The sequence below is a fragment of the Delphinapterus leucas genome, chromosome 2, assembly GCF_059928025.1.
Source record: "Delphinapterus leucas isolate spDelLeu-1000000601 "Yukka" chromosome 2, BTC_Dleu_Yukka2, whole genome shotgun sequence".
Lineage (NCBI taxonomy): Eukaryota > Metazoa > Chordata > Mammalia > Artiodactyla > Monodontidae > Delphinapterus > Delphinapterus leucas.
Genome location: NC_143130.1, coordinates 152,028,832 through 152,049,825, shown reverse-complemented (window position 1 = coordinate 152,049,825; position 20,994 = coordinate 152,028,832). Strand labels below are relative to the sequence as shown.

Sequence of the window (20,994 nt, the reverse complement as noted above, 5' to 3'; positions counted from 1 at the left end):
CAGCCCTCGGCCTTCTCGTCTCCAGGGGGACTAATCTCGGGGCCTGGAATCATTCTGCATTAGCAGTACCCCCTCCTAAATCCCTATCATACACCCACCCTGTGCGCAATGCCAGGTGGCAGAATGGTGCATGAGGTCTGACGGTCATGTGCTGAGTGGACCCCGGTGTTCGTTTCCCCCACCGGGCTCCCCAGCTGCCCCGCCTTCCACATTCAGGGAGGAAGGCATAATTTGTCTTCCTTCTGGAGCCCCAGGGTGGGACCAGAGTTGCTATTAGGTGGCCAAGAAGAACCAGCCTGAATGGAAGCCCAACATTTTTATTCCTTGGATCCGTGGGATTTATTTTTTCATCAGTTCTAGGGAAGCAATGAAAAAAGGTGTCAGGCCTTGGGGATAATTTATATGAGTAAACACGTAAGGGGTGGGGTGAGCGAGAGCATGAGAATTAAGGCCATTTATCCAGGCTTGGAGGCTCTGTGTGCCCTCTGGTCCAGCCTTCCCCACAGTCTTTATCTTGCCACTTTAACCCTCTCCTGGCTTTACTCCACTTGGGCCCAGCACGGATCTCTTCACAGCCTCAGCCTTCCGCTGCCTCCCCCGCCCCTCCCGGGTCCCTCATTAAAGGCTGGGTGGAAGGGAGCAGGCTGTGGCAGTGGCCTCCAGCTGAGGCCTGCTCGCTGATTCTGAAGGGAAGGCACGTCGGCTCACCCCCTCCCTCCCCTCCCGCCCCGTCTCCGCAGCTTCCTCCTCCAGCCTGGCCTGTCCAGTGTGCCCTGTGTGGTCAGCCTGAGGCTGCCTTCCGCTTTCCGTCTTTTCCTTTCCCCTTCTTTTTACTTCGTCCTCCGAAGATGCGCTCTGCACCGCCAAATGGCACCAGGCTAGGATGCTTTACACTTGAGAGATGAAGTAATAACAGGTGGCAAGACCAGAGGCTGCTGGAGCCCAGGATTCTGGTTGCCATGGCAACATGTCAGACCCGTGGAGGGACGGAACTGTCAGCCGTGGAGGGTGGTGGGGGAATGAGTGAGGGGAGCGAGGAGAGGCACAGCGCCTCCTGGAGGGCTCTTCTCTGTGCCCCTGGGGTCCCGGAGCGCTGCACACCCCTGCTAGCGGGCTCTGGGGAGACAGCTGCTGGCCTGGGGCTGGGGTCAGGCTGGGTGGCGGGCACGGGACATGGCCCCGCGTCTGTGCACACCAGGCCCTGGCAGGCGGTCGGAGCGTCTGCCCAGGATGTGAAGTCACGCTTTCGTGGATGTGCCATGGAGGAGCCTAAACTTCTGGCTTGCTTCCTCTTTCCCTAGGACACTAGGGCTGCAGCTCTGGTCTCGGCAGAAGCAGGTGAAGGGCTGCTGCTTGTGGCCAGCCTGTGCCCATCGCTCATGTTCCTCTTGAGCGGCAGGCAGGCGTATTGCGGCAGAAATCAGGCTGAAAGGGGAAAAGACAGCCCTGTCTAGGGGCCTTGTTTGCCCTCGACACGTGGCCTGACTGAAGTAAAGAACCCTGTAGTATGGTCATGTGCCACACTGCCGTTCCAGAATGACTGCTCACCCTTTCCCGAGTGCGCTGGTGGGACTCTTTGGGGCTTGGCTTTTCCTTTCTCTTGGGTTGATTTATTTGAATGTTCCCTCCCACCTTCTGTTATTATTATTATTATTTTGGGGGATTTCCTCATGAACTTTGTTCTGATTTCCATTTGTTTTCCTTTGAGCTTTTTAAACTTATTCCCCTCCCGCCCCCCAGGTAAACCCCTAAACTCTCAAGGCTCACTTTCTTTTCTCAGCAGCTTCCTTGCATCGCTTATATGATCTCAGCCCATGAACATTCATCAACAGAAAACCAAAGGCATCATCGCGGACGCTGCCATCGAGATACCACTCGGGTCTTTGGCCTCCCCGTCATCTTGCTCTATAAAGTGGGACTCAATTTCCCATAAGCGGAAGCAGAATCTCTATTTAAATGCACTTGCAAGGTCTGGGCGAGCTTCCTATTTATAGCAAAATCCTTTTTATAATGACCTCATAGACGGTGCCAGGAAATTGCTCACGGATGGGTCAGGCCAAAGGCCAATAAAGCCACGGTGTGAGCTTTACTTAAAAAAATTCCTTCATGAGCCTCTGGAATTCTTTGGAGAAGTGTTTTCACGGAGTATATGACAATAACTGGGGCCACCGGGATGGATTACAGTGGTAGAGACATTAAACTTAAGTTCAAAGGGAATTTCCGCTTCATCAGGCCAATCTCAATACTTTTTATCACTTTGGGCTTCCCAAAGAAAGTACTGGGTGAATCACGTTTATGAAATATTATATATGCAACGTTGGCTCTGGACTTCCCGGAGGCAGAGAAATGTGATTAGAGACAAGAGTCTCTGAGGACACAGGCAACCCCGGGGGTGAATCCCGCTTCCTCCACTTCTTATCTGGGGCTTGAAGCCAGCCCCTTAATCTCTTTGGGCTTCAGTTACCTCATCTGTCAACTGCTCCCTACTTCACAAAATGCTTGTGAGAATCAATGAAATAGTGTGTGTAAAGCATCAGCGTAAGATCTGTCACCATTTTGTGGTGTCATATGTGTCTGCTTCATCTTCTCAACAAACAGTTGAATGGGGGGCGCTGGGTGGGTAGGCACAAACTGGTGTCCCCTTCTCAAGAGACAGCGAGTCCTAGTCTTATACTTTTCCTGTATGTCTGTGTGCAGGACGATGTCTCACCTACCAGAGTAGGGAATAGTACAGTGTTATTCTTCCAGCAACCCAGGGCTCTCGGCCACCCACTCTGTGTACTCGGGGAGCTAGACATGACCCAGGCCAGATGACCGACCGTCCATTTGGACGTGGACCAGCTCTTCATTTTGGAGACTGGGGAAATAAACCGGGCAGTGAGTGATATTCAGAGTGACAGATAACTCTGCCTCAGTCCCCCTAGGAGGAGCTCCCAAGGCATCACTGGGCTGCCTACCTACCTCTCTGCCATCCTTTTCTAAGCCATTCATCTCACACATCATTGTTAACCATTTCCTGTGTGCAGGACACATAGGTTTTCCAACAATGGGTTGGATGTGGTCCCTGATCTGAAGGAGTAAACCACTGAATATGGGGTGATGAGGCAGGTGTATACATGTATAGACAAGCGAAGGGCCATAGAAGCAATGTCAACAGCGTGCTCTCCCTAAGGCCTGACTGGTCATTTCTGGCTGGGGACTTGGGAGAGCTCCATGGGAGAACCCTCACTAATCCTAAATACCCCAAAATGTACGAGAACCAGAGGTGAAACCTATTGATTAGTCCATCCCATGCCATTTTACCAAGATGGAAGGAAGCTTGAGCTCACTGTTGTGAGGGGAGAGTAGGAACTGAAGTGGAAAGGATTTCACTGGAAAATGAAGTCTAACTGCTCACTATCACTTTCTACACTGGGCCCTCGCTGGACTAAAATGGTACCCGCTCACCTGGCATGTCACAACTGTACACACCAGGGCCTGCAGCTGGAAGTTCATCACCATTTTCATCCCTTTGGCCAGGAGCTTTGTATAACCAACAAATATATGCGGGGACCCTGCTCTGCTTCAGTCTCCTCGGAAGCTTCTCTTCATCAGGTGAATTAAATCCTCTTCCATTGGTCTTTCTCCATAGGATTGATTTCTCCATCACTGTCTGCTTTGCTTTACTAGATTGTTTCTGAATTTTTTATTTCTTGCCATATTAGAGTCCCTGATTCGGTAGGGTGTTCTACCAATGGTCTGTTGGTGGTGAAAACTGTAGAATTATCTGGGCATTCTTATACTCTATATTCTACTTCTTCGTCCTCATAAATCACAAGGAATAGTGTGTTGGAGAAAAACCAGATTCTTTGTTGCTTAAAGATTTTGTGAAAGGGGAGAAAATCTGGCCTAAAAGGGGGTCCCGAAGAGAACAGGAGGTAGGTGATGAGACTGGGCTTCCTGAGAGGTTTAGTGTGATGATATACATGGGATTCTTTGACCACTCTTCATGCAGGAAGCTACGTAAGTTGTGATCGGCATCTCCACATTTTATATCTAGTTCATAGCAATCATGAAACTTAGCTCTGTTTTACACTCAGCCCGTACATTTAATATAACCCACTTCTTCTTACTGTTCATCTTTTGATTGATTTCCATGATAGTCGCTTAATCAGGAAACCCCGAGTTTATTTGCTTCATAGACATACTTGGATTTTCTTAAGAGAGTTCTTTTTTTTTTTTTTTTGATGCAGACCATTTAAAAAGTCTTTATTGAATTTGTTACAATATTACTTCTGTTTTATGCTTTGGTTTTTTGGCTGAGAGGCATGTGGGATCTTAGCTCCCGGACCAGGGATTGAACCTGCACTCCCTGCATTGAAAGGCAAAGTCCCAACCACTGGACCACCAGGGAAGTCCCGAGAGAGTTCTAAAAGTGGTTAAGATGGCAACTGAGAAAGAAAGAAGAAAGGGACTTCTTTCTGGATTTGGGCAATGAAAATTTTATAGGCAGAATAAAATTTTTGCGGACGTCCTGCTTTTTGGAGGTTATTTGCAAAACCATTCTGTATGACACACATCTGTCTTTGAGATGCAGTGACTGATGAAGAAAAACCCACACTCCGCAGGCCACAGGGTGTGGCCCCCTCCTCTGTCTGCCACAAACAGCCCACATTTTTCTTGCAGAGAATTGTCTGCCTCCCTGAAGATGAAAATCAATGACTTAGAAACTGATTAAACAATCCAAATAGCAACTGATAAATGGATTAACCCTCTATAATGCAATTCTGTGAGCTTTTGTCTTCCGCCTTCCCCAGGTAAGTTTTTCTATTCCTAGAGGCAAAGCAGAAGCATGGAGGAAGCGGAGGCCAGGGGGAATCATATTAAAGTCGGTGAATCCGTTTATCACTTACTGTCTGGATGGTATTTCTGCTCACATATCTGCTTCCTTTTACAGATTTGTACCCTGAGTAATGTTAGGCAGTGAATAATGAACGATAGGGGCAGACATTGGGGATAGGCGAGAGGAAGATACCCCGGTGGTTTAGGCTGATCCCATAAACAGAGAGACTTTTCTTCTTAGTCACAAACAGGGAGCTTTAACATGACCAAGAAATGTCCACAATAGGGATCAAAAAACAAGTAAAATGGAAGGATTTCTTCTCATGCAAAGAACCTGTCCACGGCTTTTTAACCAGCCCCTAGACACTGAGATTTCAGTGCTTGAGGACATGTGCTGTTTTCACGAGGCTTTGTTTTTAAAATCATGTCCCAAGATATTCCTTTGTCTTTGTGTAGGGCCTTTCCGTAAGGGTGGCTTATGGAAGTCTTAAGCCTCCGATATGCTCACTAACTCACCGTTCAACCCATCTCCGGTATGAGGCTGAGCTAAGTGTTCAGTTCTGATTCTAGGCACTTGGGGTCTGCTGATTAACTAGTCCTGGGTGCTTTCCATGACCAACAAGTCTGGACTTCAGGGAGATGGGGCTGAACAAGAGTGGACACCTGTGTACCTGCCCACAGGTGCATCAGAGTCCCCCAGAGCATCTTCAGGGTCCTTCCTGCAAATGATCCCCCATCAGTGCTTCTTTGTTTTCCTTTTCAGAGACAGAAGGAATATCTCCTAAATGAGAGCATCTTTCCCAAGGGCAAGGCCTAGGTAGTGACCTTTCTGTCTTCCTCTAGTCACACCACTGTCGATGGTTACCATCTGATGTTTGGGTCCCAAGGGCTCATTGTTCAGGGATGAGAGAAGTTCACTTGGTTGGTAAGGCCTTCTGGATGCTTCGCTGATCCAGGGATCCAATCAGAAGAGCAGAGTAGTTTCTATAAAAACACAGAGCTGACAAATATTACAATCAAACTCAGCTCTGGATGGCTTGCAAGACATTGGTACGGTTGAACCGAGGAGAATCATAAAGAAAACTTTGCCCAAGTTAACAACTTGGTTGTAACAAAACCTCAGATTCTAAACTTCATATTCTTTCTGGAGCAGATTCTGCCATACCATGGGAGAAGAGGGGCCGGTGGAGACTCACCAGAGCCTAACACTGGATTTTTAAAAAAATGTTTCCACAGCCCAGAAAGGACCGGATGGGACAGTCATTCCCAATAACTACTGTGACTTCTGCTTGGGGGGTTCTAACATGAACAAGAAGAGTGGGAGGCCGGAAGAGCTGGTATCCTGTGCAGACTGTGGACGCTCTGGTGAGTGCGGCCCCTTCTCGCATCATGTGCCCACAGACCAGGAACTCTTCCACTCGCACCTCTCTGCCATCTTGTGGGGGTCAGGGGCTGAAGGGTGGGTGCAGAAGTGACGGTGATGATACTTCGAGTGGAGATGGGTTTTCAGGTTATTTTGATTTGTTTCTTCTTGAGGCTTAAGAACTAGAAGTTATGCCCTGGGACCTGGGGAAAAGGGAAAGAAGAAGGTTTGGGCTTTTGTCTGTCCAGCCTTTCTGTGAGGTGGATATTTCTTTGTGTGTGTTGTTGTGGACGACAGTGAGACAGTGTGGAAACACCCGGAGACACAGGCAACGTGCTTCCTTGTATCGGGTGACGTGCCCGTAACAAAGAGGTGCGTTGGTTCTGCAGAAGTGCCCGGGGCAAACCGGAAGAATGTGGAAACGTGAATACTGGGAGAGCAGCCACATCTGGAGCTGTGGGGGGCACAGACCCCTGCGCTCCTGGGTAGCTGCATAGATGCCACCCCATTGGCCACTTATCCCATTTTCTCATGTGGAAAGCAAAAGAGAGCCCGGTCGATCAAGGAGGCAAAGGGCAGGTGTTCTTAGGACTCCTCTGCAGTTGACTTGGCATGTTTTGAATTTTCATCTTCAATCTATTCAGTGACTAAAATTGGCCTTGTTCTTCCACTCTTAGAATGAGCACAGGTCTTCAAGTTTTGTGCAAGCTGTTTTGCTTTCCAATTCCATTATTTTACGCTGGATCGTGGTTGGCTTTTCATATTGTTTTATGTTATAACGAAGCCAAAGTGCAAGGCAGGGAGGAGAGAAGGTTTCAGACTCATCTTTAGTCTCATCAACTGCTGACTAGTAGGTGAAATACAGTTTGGTTGGGTGGTTCGTTCCACCAGCCAGGAGTCATGGCTCCTTCCCACCTCTCTACCCAGCATCTGTTCTACTCCTAGTCCTGAGAGAAGGCCTGAGATGACCACACCCGGCTTTACTATAGCAGCTCAGCTCTTCCCTCGCTCCGTCCGCAGACATTAGCTTTAGTCCTTTTGTATTTGGTTTTGGGTTGTTTAAGCTTTAAGACTGTCTTGAACAGCAAATCAGTAATTGGAAAAGCACTGTGGTTTTTACTGCATACAACCCTCCGCATTTAGCCCTTAAGGACCCTGACAGGGTGGCCCATCTGTGCAATTCTGTCAATTCCTTCACTTGCCAAACATGATACCTAACGTTGAACTCTTTATCCTACTGGTGCCAGCTTAGAAGAGAGGACCCATGTGATAGTGGAGGGATTTAGGTACTCAAAAAGAAAATGAAACAAATGAAATTCACTTCAGCATTTTTAAAAAGCAAGCGATCAGACAAAATCTCTACCACCAGCAACAAAGTTACTTGGTGGCAAGATACTCTAGGCAGAATTTTATGGACTGCTATGGGTTTGGGATGAGTTAGAGAAGGCAGCTTCAGAATTCTCAGTGAAAACTTCTGAAATTTCTCCTCTCCCTTTCCTACAAAAGACGGGTACTTGGATCTGATCCGTGGGGGACCAGAAGTGGGCAGTTGGTTTTTTCTATACAAAGCTTCTCTCTTCACAGCCTTTACTCAGCTTCTTCTTCCAAGGATCTGTCTGCTATGTGACTGAGGGGGCCATTTTATACCAGCCTAGGTGTTCTCATTGCATTTGCCAGGGATTAATTTTGGTGGATAATTTAGTCAAGGTCTGACTCCGATGTTCCTGAAATAGTCAACACCTTGGGAATAAGCAGGTGGCATTAGCCCATGGGATATGCTTGTTAAGGCAGGTGGGCCAATACTTCTTCTCTAGGGCCTCCCTGGAGTCCTTCCAAGGAAGAGTGTGGAGCTCGGAAGAGCTGTCTTTTCCTTCCCATCTACCCCACTACCTACTTTTCCTGGGAGAAAAAGTGAGATTCCGGAAATTGGCACCCTAAGTGGTGCCTTATGACCTCACCGGGGGCAGTCCTGAGGCCCATTTGGAACGTGAAAAAGTTTCTACCGGAGTTTTATAGACTTCAGGATACAGTCTTTTATTTGGCTTTTCCACCCCTACTTCCCACTTTCTCAGTGCTCTGAGTTAGATTTGACAACCCTGGACTTTCTGGATCTGGAGTAACTCAGACCTGGGTGTGTTTAGGGCCTGGTGTGTGTGCGTGCATGCCTGTGTGCACACACACGTGTATGTGTATGTGCACGTGTGTGGGGTGCAGATCACAGAAATGTCCTCCAGTGGTTAAAGAAAATGGGAGACTCTTTTATTACCTACCACTTATCAGACTTTCCAACTTCTTTTTGCTTTCAGTGCAAATGAACTACATGATGTAAGGGCAGAATTGAAAGGGTATGGAAAGAATGGGATTAGAAACGGGTAAAAATAAAAATAAAACGGATGGAGGCTTAACCACCTTGACTGGGTTATCTGACAGTAATACCTTTGTAAAGCTGACTGTCAAAGTGAAGGACAAACACTGTGCAAAGAAACGCCAACTGAAAACACCAAAGAAATACCAACCAGGCTTAAAAACCACCAAGGAAACGCATTGTCTGGGGTGGGTTGAGCGAGCGTGCATGCGAATGTGTGCCTTCGGAAGAGAAGAAAGAAAGATCGTGGTTGAATCTTGCGCTGTCAGAGCTGTGGACAAATATATTATGGTAGAGATGATGCCTTTTCAGGGAGGGGAGAATCCTTTTCCCTGGAAATGTTGGCTTTGTCCCGTTACCCCAAACCCCCGTCACCAGGTGACACACCCAGTTGATCCCTTTTGGTGTGAAATGGTTTATGATTTTGCTATTAAGAATAACACTGTAATAATGTAATAAGAATATTAATAATGCTGTCTGTTGCTTAACCCATGTGCTGATATATTCATCATACATGTCAGCTCATTTGGGAGGAGAAGGCAGGAAGGAGAAGGAGGCAGCGGCCGCAGCACGCACCACGGAGGACTTATTCGGTTCCACGTCAGAAAGTGACACCTCAACTTTCCACGGCTTTGATGAGGACGATTTGGAAGAGCCTCGCTCCTGCCGAGGACGCCGCAGTGGCCGGGGTTCGCCCACAGCAGATAAAAAGGGCAGTTGCTAAACGCACGGAATGGACTTTCTGGGCAATTAGCCATCACCCTGTGACTTTGGTCATTGCTCTGGTTCTGATATATATATTTTTTTAATGAAAGACAATTTAGGTTTTCCCTTCATCCTTGCTTTTTCCTCTCACTTTCCACTTGTCCCCCCTCCTTCCCTTTACTTAGGGTACATACAGCAGAAACACAGACTACTGAAACAAAACAGAACAAAAGAAAGAATAACAGTCCTTCAGAGAGATGGCATCGTGATGTACTATTTATTTTCCATAGAAATGGGAAGTTAGGCGGATTATCTCGTTTTTTGGGGGGAGGGGATCTTTTTGACATGAGCAGAGTTGATTTCCTCAGTTTTCCTATTTATTGGCAAAACGAAGAGAGGAGGAACATTGGGTTTGGAAACAAAGAACCAATAATGTTAAAAAATGATATTTTATATCTTCTAGCTATGATTAGAAGCAGGCCTTTTTTTTTTTTTTTTTTTTTTTTTGAGACAGAGAGAGAGAGAAGGGAAATCAAAGAAACTGAAGTAATATCCTGTTTAGAAGAAAGCCTGTATGGGGGAGGATTTCCTTGATGGGAGAGGATGGCACTTGGTACCCCACGGAGCTGGTGGCTCCCCACGGCAGACCCCCTCCCCATTTCTCCTCCCCCGACCTTTCCATCTTCCTCTCTGCTTGCGAGAACATGCCAGCAGTTCCTGAGAAGACGGGCAGCCTGTGTGTGGCCCCCGTCCAGCTCCTGGGCCCTGACCTGCAGCGCCTGTGGGATCCTCCTTCTCCATCAGCAGAGCTGCTGTTTTCTTGTTGCTGGTTTTTTCCTCACTTTCCTCCTGGTGGAGAGCAATTTCCAAACACAGGAATGGAGTATAAGCAGAAAGTCCTGGACTCAACAGTGACCAAACCACCCGAGGCCGCGCTCATGGAAGAAAGGACGTTACTTCACAGTAGATTTCCCTCTCCCCTTGCCCCTGTTTAAAAACGTATAAATACCCATTGGATGATCAAGTCTCCCATATTTCTTCTATTTTTTATAGTGCCCTCCAGGCACTTTGTTTTATGTTTCCAGTAGCACCTCCTGAAATAAACCAAAGCAACACTTGCTCAAGGCCCCTGGGGTGATGAAGACCATCTACCTTGTTGGCCAGCCAGTCCCAAGGATGAACAGCTGTGCGGTCCTAGTCAAAAGGTATGTCCTGGCTGACGTGTCTTACAATAAGGGAAAACCATCATAGTTGTTTTAAGTTTATTCCTTCTTTCTTTTTTTCCTTTCCCCCGCTCCTAACTTGTCTTTTGTTTTTCTGGGTTCGGACCCCTTTATTCGTGTGGGAGTGGCCACTGGAACATCTTCTACCCAGCCATCTGCTGTCTGTGTGTGCATGCATACCTATGTGGGCCCGGGCCTAGGTGTGGGATCTGAGGCTTGCTTGGGCTCTGGGAGGCTGTGTGTGGAGAATGGTGGACTTCTGGCTTCAACTGCAAGAGAAAACGGCTGGGGAGTGCTTGGCTAACTCTGCCTTCCTTGGCCATACCTGGAAGCAAAGTCCAGGGAACTGAGGTTCGAGTTGGCTGCTGTCCTTGGGTAGAAATTGAGGGGGCTGCATGTCTAGGGTGGAGTTCCTTGCTCCAGTTACCAATTCAACAGCCAGGGGGATGCATCCAAATGAAAGATCTCGGATTAGGCACAACATTCAACCTAGTTGATTTGAAGATTCTAAGCTCCCACCAAGTGTGGTCAGGGTCTCCGGCCTTCATGAGAGCGTAGGTCCAGAGATGTAGGCACTGCCCTTTGGCTTGGGTTGGGAGATCCAAGAGGCTGCCCAGGCAACAGGCTGTAAGTGTCTGGGAAGACCTGCTTTGACAATCCAGCCTTTGCAGAACCTCACGAATTAGACCTCTCATTGAAATAACAAACCAACCCAACAGAAGAAAGGACCAAGCAAAGAAACCAACAAAAGGACTCCTTGTGCTTCCCTGGTAGCCTGAGACAGACAGGGCTTCCACTTTCCTCCTGCTTGAAATGTGTAAGTGCTCTCCTGGGCGTTTGTGCTCAGTTGTGAGAGAATGAAAGGAACCACATCACCCACTTTGGGGATGTTCTACCTAATCTGTAGGTGGCCCTGTTCCTAGGAAATATGGCATAAACCTCCAACATTGTAATATTCCTACGTGCTCACGTGTGTGAAAAAGCCAACGTAGTTGGTTCCAGTTGGTTTCTGCTTAGGGGATACAACCTGCTCTTGCTGTCATCCTCCACCTCTTTACTTCATCTGTTCTGTTACTTTGACTCAGACATTGGATTCACAGCATTACAACTTGCTCTCACTGGTAAAATGTGAGCTTCTACATTAATAAAAATATGTCCAACCAATCTATACTGTCATTTGTAATCTTGTATTGGGTTCGCCAAAAAGTTCGTTCGGGTTTTTCTGTAAGAGCGTATGGAAAAACCTGAACGAACTTTTTGGCCAACCCAACAGTTGTTTGTAGTCCTGAAATTCTCAATGACAGCTTGACTTTGAACTTGAAATTTTAAAAAACCCACATAATCAAAACAAATTATAAAAAGTCACCTAATTTCAGAGTCTAGCTTGGGGTTCTGAGGGAGAACCAATAATGAACTGTCTAAACAAACTCCCATGGAAAGATTTATCTGAGGATGGCTATTGCTTATCTATTTTAGTTTTACTAGTATAGCTTGATCTTCAGTGTCTCTTGCTAGAGGTGGCAGGTATCCTCATCTTTCTCAGTTGGTGTAGCCAAGGTGAGCATAGTCATGCATCTTAGCATTGCCTGAGTACCTTGTCTCACCTTGCTAACAGTATCTTTCAACAGACTCAAAACTTACATCCTTTAAAAAAACAGGAAAAGAACTGGAAGGGACTTTGAAGATAATCAAGTTCAAATCTTTCACTTTTCATTGAGAAAGGTCAACCCGGAGAGACTGAGTTACATTTGAGAGGGTAAAATGGACATTGCTTTGGAGGAAAATGTCTTAAGGGGAAGGAAGAAAACTCTAAAAGGAGGCATAGGAGGAGGAAGCTGGCTTTCCTGGATTTCCAAATGCCTTGATGGTCATTGTTATATCTTTATCCTCCTTTCTTTATATAACAATGGCCAAACATTTATATGCCAGGTCTTGTTCTGTTTCCCTTGGAATAGTTCATTTAATCCTCTTGACTACCCGTGAGGTAGGTGCTTGTATTATCCACAATTTACAGATGAGGAAACTGAGGCTTAGTAATTGAATGCACCTGAAGCCCTGCAGCTAATAAGGAGCCAGATTTTGGTCCTTGGCAACCTGACCCCAGGACTCATACTATTTACTTTTGTTATTGCTCTGTGCTGCCCCGTGCATATACATGGGAAATATATATATACACATATATCTCCCTTCCCTTTTCTCAGGCCTTTAAAAGGTGGCTTTATTAAAAGCAATTTCAAAACTGAAGAGTAAGCAATTAGATCCCAAAAAGATAACTCCAATTAAAATTCTGTGCAGAATTTTATAGAGAGCTCATCTTCTAAATCATCATTCCCATACGTTCCTCCTGGTGCCTGTTAGGGACAAAGATCTACTTTTTTGCGACCTCAGAAATTGCAAGAGTTGTGCGAGCAGTCAGCGCATCTATCGTTTTGTTGTTGCTTTTGTTAAAAAAAGTACTGATACTCAAATATTAATATAAAATAAATTAGAATCATCAGGATGAAAATGGTCTGACTAGTTTCCTTTATCATCATGTCAGTAAAGCACCACCCCAAATCCTTCAGAAATGTCACCTAATTTTCTGAGACCTCGCCCAAAGATAGGAGAATTCAAAGATAATAGAACTTTCTAAATTTGTTGCAACATTCAAATCCCCTGGGGGGAACTGCTGATGTAAAGGTGATTATCGTTGTTGTCTACCTGTTGTTTTTTCCTACCTAGGACAATCTAATCCTTTACATCTGTTACTGAGACTATGTAGAGATTAGACCCTCTAATCACCATTAACACTGGGAGTGAGTGCTAATTTAATTTTTTATAGGTACTTTAAAGTCACCAGTGCAATTTGCTGCTGGTATTTTAGAGAGAAGGATTTAATAAAAATATGATGTTCACATCAATAGTGTCCCTTTAAGTCTTCCTGCTTACTTTGCATCTCTCTTTGCGCCTAATGGGTATTGCCCCACTGCCTTTATATAGCCCTTGAGGGAACACAAGATCATTACTTGGGGAGAGAACTAAAGACCGTTTGGAGGTTCTCACTTCATGGTGGAATAAAGTTAATTAATATTATCCCAATATGCCTCCTGTTACATCTGATGAATATGATCTTGAACTTAAGGTTTGAGCAGACTCATGTATTAGGAATTTTTCTGTGGGGGATTTTGTTCAGCCATTGGAAGTGACGTTACTCGTGTTGTGTATTTTCTGAGTGAGGCATTTTTGATCCAGTGAGTAGAAGACTAGAGTAGAAAAGTTCTGGGTTCTGGACTCAGTTCCTATGTGAGTTTGTTTCTGTGTATCTCTGCCATGGTTTCTCTATCCCTAGGATATGGATGTTCCTTACCCTATCATAATATATAACCAACATTACCTCACCATGATTCTTAAAACAACCCCGTTAGGTAGAGTAGATGTTATTTATTTCCGTTTTGCTTATGAGGAAACTGAGGTCCGTTCAGGTTAAATGACTGGTCTGAGGTTCCAGGGTCAGTAGGTGTTATCTGGGTCTTCTAATACTCTTTCCTCAGGCTGTAGTGATGTCTCCACAGATCTCACTTTGAAGATTTCTTGAGTAAAATTAGTCAAGGGCTTTGAGGCCTTTCATTCAAGACCTTACTGGATTGAGAAGAGGCATCCGACGCTGTAAAACCAAACCAAACCAAAAAACCCCCAAGCTGTTATCATCTTAGAATCCTGTTGAGAGGTTAGGTCTAAGTCTTCATGAACTTTCCCAAAGAACTGAGGTTGAGCTTTCTAAATAGTCAATGTGCTGATGGTGACATCAGGGTGGGGGTGAGGGTGGGAGGGGTGAGGCGGCAGGGAGTGAACACTCCAGGCTGTGTTTTGTTCACATACCCAAGTACTTCTAACGCTGAAACATTGAATTATATGATACTGTTGCACTTAATAAAAGTGATTTCTGACCATTTACTCAAAATAACAGTTCAGGAAAAAACGTTCAGCTTGATTGAGTTACAAAACACCTGAGAGTGATGGAAGATCCCTGTCAGAACTAAACTTTACCAACTTTTTATTGGCTAAAAAGCATTGGCAATTAGGTTTCCAGAGTATTTCAACACTGGTCCTTAACCAATGACTAAGACTTAAATTTTTTTTTAAGTTTTGAAATAAGTTCATACTTACAAAAAACTTGCACAAACAATACAAAGAATTCCCACATACTCTTTACCCAGAGTCTTCAAATAACCACAGTACAATGACCACAACCAAGAAATTCACGTTGAGGCAGTACTACAATCTACAGACTCTATTCAAGTTTTGCCAATTGTCTCACTCATGTCCTTTTTCTAGTTCAGGGTCCAATCCAGGATCACATGTTATGTTTAGTTGTCATGTTTTCTTAAAGTTCTTTAATCTGGGGTAGTTAGTTCCACAGTCTTTCTCTGACCTTCATAACCTTGACACCTTTGAAGAATACTGGCTATCATTTCATAGGAAGTCCTTCACTTTAGGATTGTGTGCTGTTTCCTAATGACTGAAAGCAGGTTATGCATTTTCGGTAAGAAGACCACAGAAATGAGGTTGTATCCTTCTTAGTGCATAGTATCAGGGGGTTCATGATTGATTTACTGCATTACGAGTGACTTAGAAATTTGGCCCTTAAGCTGAGGTTCAGGCTAGTATGTTTGTAGACCTTGGAGGAAAATATTTTCACTCATTTTGTGGCTAGGGACTGAGTAATAGCAGCTCAGCCCTGTGAAGGATAGGATGAAATTAAACATGGGGCCAGTGGATTTATTTGCAATCTAGTTGGGCAGACTAGATATTCATAAGTAGTTAAAAATGTGTAAGAGTGTCATGGGGTGGTATGTGATTATTTTTGCTGGGAATCACAGTAGTCAGGGAGATTTTCTTAGGGGAAGCCATCCAGATCAACAAAGAGCTCTAGCTTGACGACTTAATCTGTAGGCAAAAGTGTCTATTGTCAGAGAGAATGGAGATAGAGCTCAACAAAAAGCAAAGCTGGGAATCACAACCTGAAACATGTAAAATGGCAAAAATCACATTATTTTTTTTAAAGTGCTTAAGTATTGTTCTGTAGCATTTTGTTCATGTCACTGGGATTAGTGCTTATTACAACATACTAGGATCTTTTTGTAGTCTTTCTCATCAAACAGATATGTGTTCCTCGAGGGCAAAGATGATGTCATTCGTGTCCCTTGGACAGTACCCGACACCATTGTGCCATAATTATTTGTTGAAACAAACAGAACTGAGCAATGTTTCTGAGCTAATTAGTGGAAGGATTTAGTGTCTCATTCTATGCATAGTGGATGTTCAAGAAATTTTGTTGGCAGAAAGGTTGAAGTTGTAGCTGGACACAGCATCCATTGGTCAAGTGAGGAGGTAGATGAGAGCCAGGAGGCAGTGATGTGGGGTTGGGGGAAGTGAATGAGGACGTGAGGATGGGGTGAGGGGGAAGTTGAAGATGTGTGGAGGGATGGAAAGTAAGCCTCCTGAAGGGGACCGAGAGGAGGAGACCAAGACATAGCAGGACATTCCCAGTGGCCTGCAGTTGGCCCAGAAAGAGAAAGTGGATTTAGGAGCAGAAAGTTGGGAACCAACCAGCTGTTTTCGAGATGGCTTAAGTAGGGCAGAAGAAGACCCATGTGTGTGTGTGTGTGTGTGTGTGTGTGTGTGTGTGTGTGTGTGTGTGTGTTGGGGGGGTCAAAGGTAGAAATTTGAGGAAATGGAAAGGGCATGGGGTATGGTTATGAAACAGACTCACCAAATGAGCGGCAGAGGGGCCAGGGGGTCTGGGGCATTGGAATAGGGACAGGAAGACTCCTCGCAGGGGGTGAAAGTCTGACTGAAAGCCCAACTTGGCAGGTGCTCTCTGGGAGGTCTGGAGAAAGGCCAGCTGTTCTGTCACTGGAGTGAAGGGGCTGGAGGAGTGGAACAGTGAAGAGATGAGGTGGAACAGTGAAGAGATGAGCATGAGGGAAGAGGAGGGGAACCTGGGAAGGGGCAGCAGAGAAGCATATCTGAGAAGGAGACAGAGGGATGGGATGGGATGGAGAGGAAAGAAACAGGAACAGGTGTGGAGGGAGGGCTCGGTGGTGGGTGGAAATGAGGCCTTTCTCAGCCTCCCTTTGAAAGCACAGGTGGATGGGTAGAGTCTTAGCTTTGGAAGTCCATCTAATCCAGTCCTATACACCTGACCAGTGAGTCATGCCTTGGGTACTAGGAGAGATAGGGGATGGGAAGGGGAGTTTCAACTTGGAAGAGGCTGATTGGCTCATTTGATTTTGAACTTTGTTCCCTGCTGGCTTGGCCGCTTTCCAGTTGGACCCCACCCCACCCCCAGCCCCCGCTTTCCTCCTTCCCTCGCCACTCAGAGTGAGCTGGACACTCTTGGGGGCACCCACCTCTGCCCTCAAGAACTGCTTCTGGTGTGAAATGTGATAGTACTTGGTTTTCTTGCTTACTCCTTTGTGCCGACTACTCCATTCCAAAGACCAAGATAACTTGGCAGATTTCGTTTCGGCTAGAAGCAAAATCCATGCCTGGTTGGTAACCATCCAGGCTAAAGGACCCACCGGGTTTGAACTGCCACCACGTTCCAAGGCTGACACTTGGGATCACGGGGCTAGTTGAGGACTGGAACAGATATCTTGGCTTGATTCTCTGTCTGAGTAATTCTGACACCCTTGGAATCACTTGGGGCAGGATTAGGGGTGAGAGTGTATGCATCAAAGCAGTGTCCTTTTGGCCTTTAGACCAAATGGGGCGTCCGTTGGGGTTTTCTATGACTGCAACTGGTCCTGTACCATAGAAACTACTCATTTCCACTTAGGTGATAGGCGACAGATTATATCGTAATGGTCTTTCTGGAGTATTTTAACAGGGAGAAGATTGTTTGTTTCATTTCCAAGTAGAGGAGAAAAAAAAAGATTTTGCCAACACCCAGTTTTGCCTACTACGCCACCTAGGAATTGAAAAATCCAGCTGCATCCTGTTTCTTGTGTCATTCTGTTGCCCAGGAGCAATTGACCTGCCCCATTCCTGATTGATTTCGAGCTGCTGTTGTTAAAGGCACAAGAAACACTAGTCTGGTTCTTGTTGTACATAGCAGTGGCCTCATTCATGTGGCAATTAGTTAGTTGTTTCCGTTCTTTCTTTCTTTTTTTTTTTCAATTCATTTCATTTCCACCACTTCCTTAATTTAAATCTTTCTTTTTTAGGCAGTTGTCCTGTGCTGTTGTTTTTTGTTTTATCTTTCATTGCCTTTCCCTCTGCAGTCCACACTATGGCCCGGGGACTCTGGCGTCCTTCAAGCAAGCCATTTCCGAAGAAGGTGGAAAGAAGCCACGAGGATTTGCACCTCTTCCTCCTCCTCTTCCTCCTCCTTCTCTTCCTCTTCCCTTGCCTGGCCCCCTCCTGCGCATGTGTTTCCGCCAACACAGGAGCCTGGATTGTGGAAAAGCCTCCAGCACAACTCAGCTCAGCTCAGAGAAGTCTCTGGAATGGCCTCACTTTGTGCAATAAGAAGATTTTTTTTTTTTTTCTTTTTAAAATCCTCCATTACATTTTCTGTAAGTGTCTGTGAGAAAGTATCCAGGTCAGACTGGAATTGCTCTACAATAGAAATAACTGAACACAAACAGACTGACAAAAGAAAAAAGAGTTAACTATTTTATTTATTTCAATATTTAAAAGAAAAGGTGCTGTTGTGGCACAAGTATTTTTGTTTAAAGTACCTTCAACTTCAAAAGTTAAAAGCAATTTTGTGAAGACGTGAAAATCAAAAGAGGACTTAATGTAAAATAAAGACTGCATATTAACTCTAAGGAAAAGTAGCCCACGTTTTTAATAAGAGAATAAAGATCAACTCTGCTCTCTCAGGCTTTTAAAAAGCCATTCATGTATGTTCTTTAGGTATTTTTATTTCTGCAAGTTGGATGTGGTAAGTGAGGAGTGATCAGTTTTTTTTTTTCCTTCTTCTTCAAAAGTCTATTGAAAAGTGTTTGATTATGTGTTAAGACTTGACTGAAATAAATTAGCCACAAGGGCTATCAGCAGTCTCTCTGCTCCCCCCAAAACAAACAGACAAACAAACAAACTCTCCCCTCACCCAAGGCAAGCCCCATTTATCTGAGGTCAAGAAGCAGCCTGCCTCCTGGTTATCATGTCTGACAAGGCCTAGCTCTGAAAGGAATTCCATCTAGCGATTAAATGTATCTCTACGAGTTCAATAGATTTGAACAAAGACAGCTTTGTTTAAAATAGTACAGTGAAGGCAGAAAGAGAGAGGGGAAAAAGAACAAAAAATAAACATCAGCTGGGATGATATTAATTCTGTTCCCTAACAGCTCCTAGAGGAGACTTGCAAAGGGAGCCGGCTTTGGGGGCCTGAGATGCTGGGTGTCCCCAAGGCAAGGAAGGCCAGCCTGAAAGACGGAAGCCTCAAATTCAGTTGCTGGTGGGGGTAAAAAGGAGAAAGGCGAGTGGTCTGACCTGTCCTTCTGTGGCCATGTTGGTGGAAGTGAAGGTGGATTATGAAATGCATTCAGCATTGTGTCTGAGGCCTAGTGAAGGAGCTGGGGTGACCGGCCGGGCCACCGGGTTCTACTCCCAGTCTTACACGTTCATGCTCTTGAGTTTCCCTCACTGGCGAGCAGAGTCATAATGATCAATGCAGTCTAACGCTGGATATTCCTCTCCGCAAAGGTCTTGAGCGGCAGTGTTAGTGAAGGGGTTCTGAGCCCGAGAGTCTCTCTTTCGCCTTTGCAAGGGCAGATTAGATGGGCACGGACTTCTTGCCAGCCCTTTCAAGGCCAGTCCCTGGCGGAGATCACCAGGAGGGTCTCTGTATCATTTTGTAGTCCTTCCTTTGACATTTTCTGAGAGAAAATGTCCTTTTTCGAGATGCTAATAATTATAATAATAATCCACTCTCCAACCAACTCCCACAAGTTATAACATGTGTAGAATCATGATAAAGCTTTGCATAATGTAGGGTTTGTATCAAGTTTGTGTACGTTTCTGTTAAATAAAAGTCTGTTTCCAATGCTCCTATAGCATCTCTGTAAATTTTGCTTTTCCAACCTCATCCTGCATGAGTTCTACTTTCATACCGTCCTGTAGAAGGGACTCCTGAAAGGATGCTGCCCATCTGCATGCCCGGGATTTGTTGAACCCTATTGTTTTATTTAGAAGCACAGTCTAGAACAGAGGTTGCCACTGGCTTAGCTGACAGGAGGTGGCTTGGAAAGTGAACAATGTCCAGGGTTGGTACCAGCGTCTGAGCTTTGAGTCCAGAGTTGCTGTCACCTACCCACCATCACCACGGCCACTGTCAACCTCTCCATGGCCTAAATGGATTTATGGAGAGCCTAGTTATGGATACTGACTTAATATACCCGTCCAATGTTGCCGTCGCACCTGTGCTAAGATAGTCTTGCGCGAGAATGCAAGATTTAGCATGTGCTTGGAAGAAGCTGAGAGGTTACTGTTCCCACTGCCTGAAAGGTAGTGACGTAGCCTCCCCAGCTGCCAGTTGGTGCAGGTGTAAACCTACCACCCCCCTGCCTGAGATAGGTTTCTCCCATCTTCTCTGTTGGGTCCTCCAGGTCAGAGAGAACAGGACCAGCCTCTCGGGCCAGGTCTTGCCCTCTGAGCATTGCCAGCTCACGCTGAGGCCAGGTGGAGAGGGAACATGACATCATGTTGCTCCTGCTAGCATGTTCTATCTTACTTTGAAATGAACGTCACCTTGTGACATTCATTATGGACTTTATACATTTCTCTAGCAGTAAAAAGGATTCTTTTCCCCCAATCTACCCTCCTTAGGCTTTTTTCTTTTTTTTTTACTGTGGCAAAATATACATGACATACAATTTAAAATTGTAACTGTTTTTAAGTGTATGGTCAGCGGCATTATTTACATTCACATTGTTGTGTAGCCATCACCACCATCCAACTCCAGAACTTTTTCATCTTCTTCAATTGAAACTCTGTACCCATTAAACACTAACTCTCCATTTCTCCCTCACCCCAGCCCCTGGCAATCACCATTCTACTTTCTGACTCTGTGAATTTGACTATTCTAGGTACATCATATAAGTAGAATCATGCAATATTTGTCCTTTTGTGACAGACTTGTTTCTCTTAGCATAGTATCTTCAAGGTTCATTCATGTTGTAACATGTCAGGATTCCATTCCTTTTTAAGGTTGAATAATACTCCATTGCATGTATATATCACCTTTTCTTTTCCCATTCATCTGCTTATAGGTACTTGGTGTAGAAAGGAAGTTTTGCACATTCATTACACACCCACTTCCTACAGCGACTCATTTGAGACATTAGGTCCAATTCAGAGGTTACCTAGAGGATTCAGGATCTTCTGAGGAGGGAAGTGATAACACCTGAAATCTTCCTTCTGCTTTATACCTTGGAAAAGGGTACTTTGATGGGCGAACACTTTCTACCCAAAGTGTGTTTTACCTCACGATTAAGTCTTTCTTTGTAGAGACTGTCTTTGGGCTGCTT

The 20,994-nt window shown here is 45.3% G+C and overlaps 1 protein-coding gene across 2 annotated transcripts in view; it reads left to right on the top strand.

Moving 5' to 3' along the window:
* LOC111173001 (zinc finger protein DPF3) overlaps positions 1–20,680 on the top strand; it is a 108,068-nt gene extending 87,388 nt beyond the window's left edge. The window contains exons 7-9 of one of the 2 annotated variants that reach the window (XR_002644069.3): positions 6,058–6,186; positions 9,071–10,459; positions 17,743–20,670. Coding sequence is in view for 1 of the 2 variants with exons in the window: in XM_089907926.1 (XP_089764052.1) it covers positions 6,058–6,186; positions 9,071–9,273 (332 nt within the window). In the remaining variant the exon portion in view is untranslated. Of the gene's footprint in view, positions 1–6,057; positions 6,187–9,070 lie in introns of both variants that reach the window. The other variant, XM_089907926.1, reaches the window with a different exon arrangement.
* Positions 20,681–20,994: the final 314 nt, after the last annotated feature.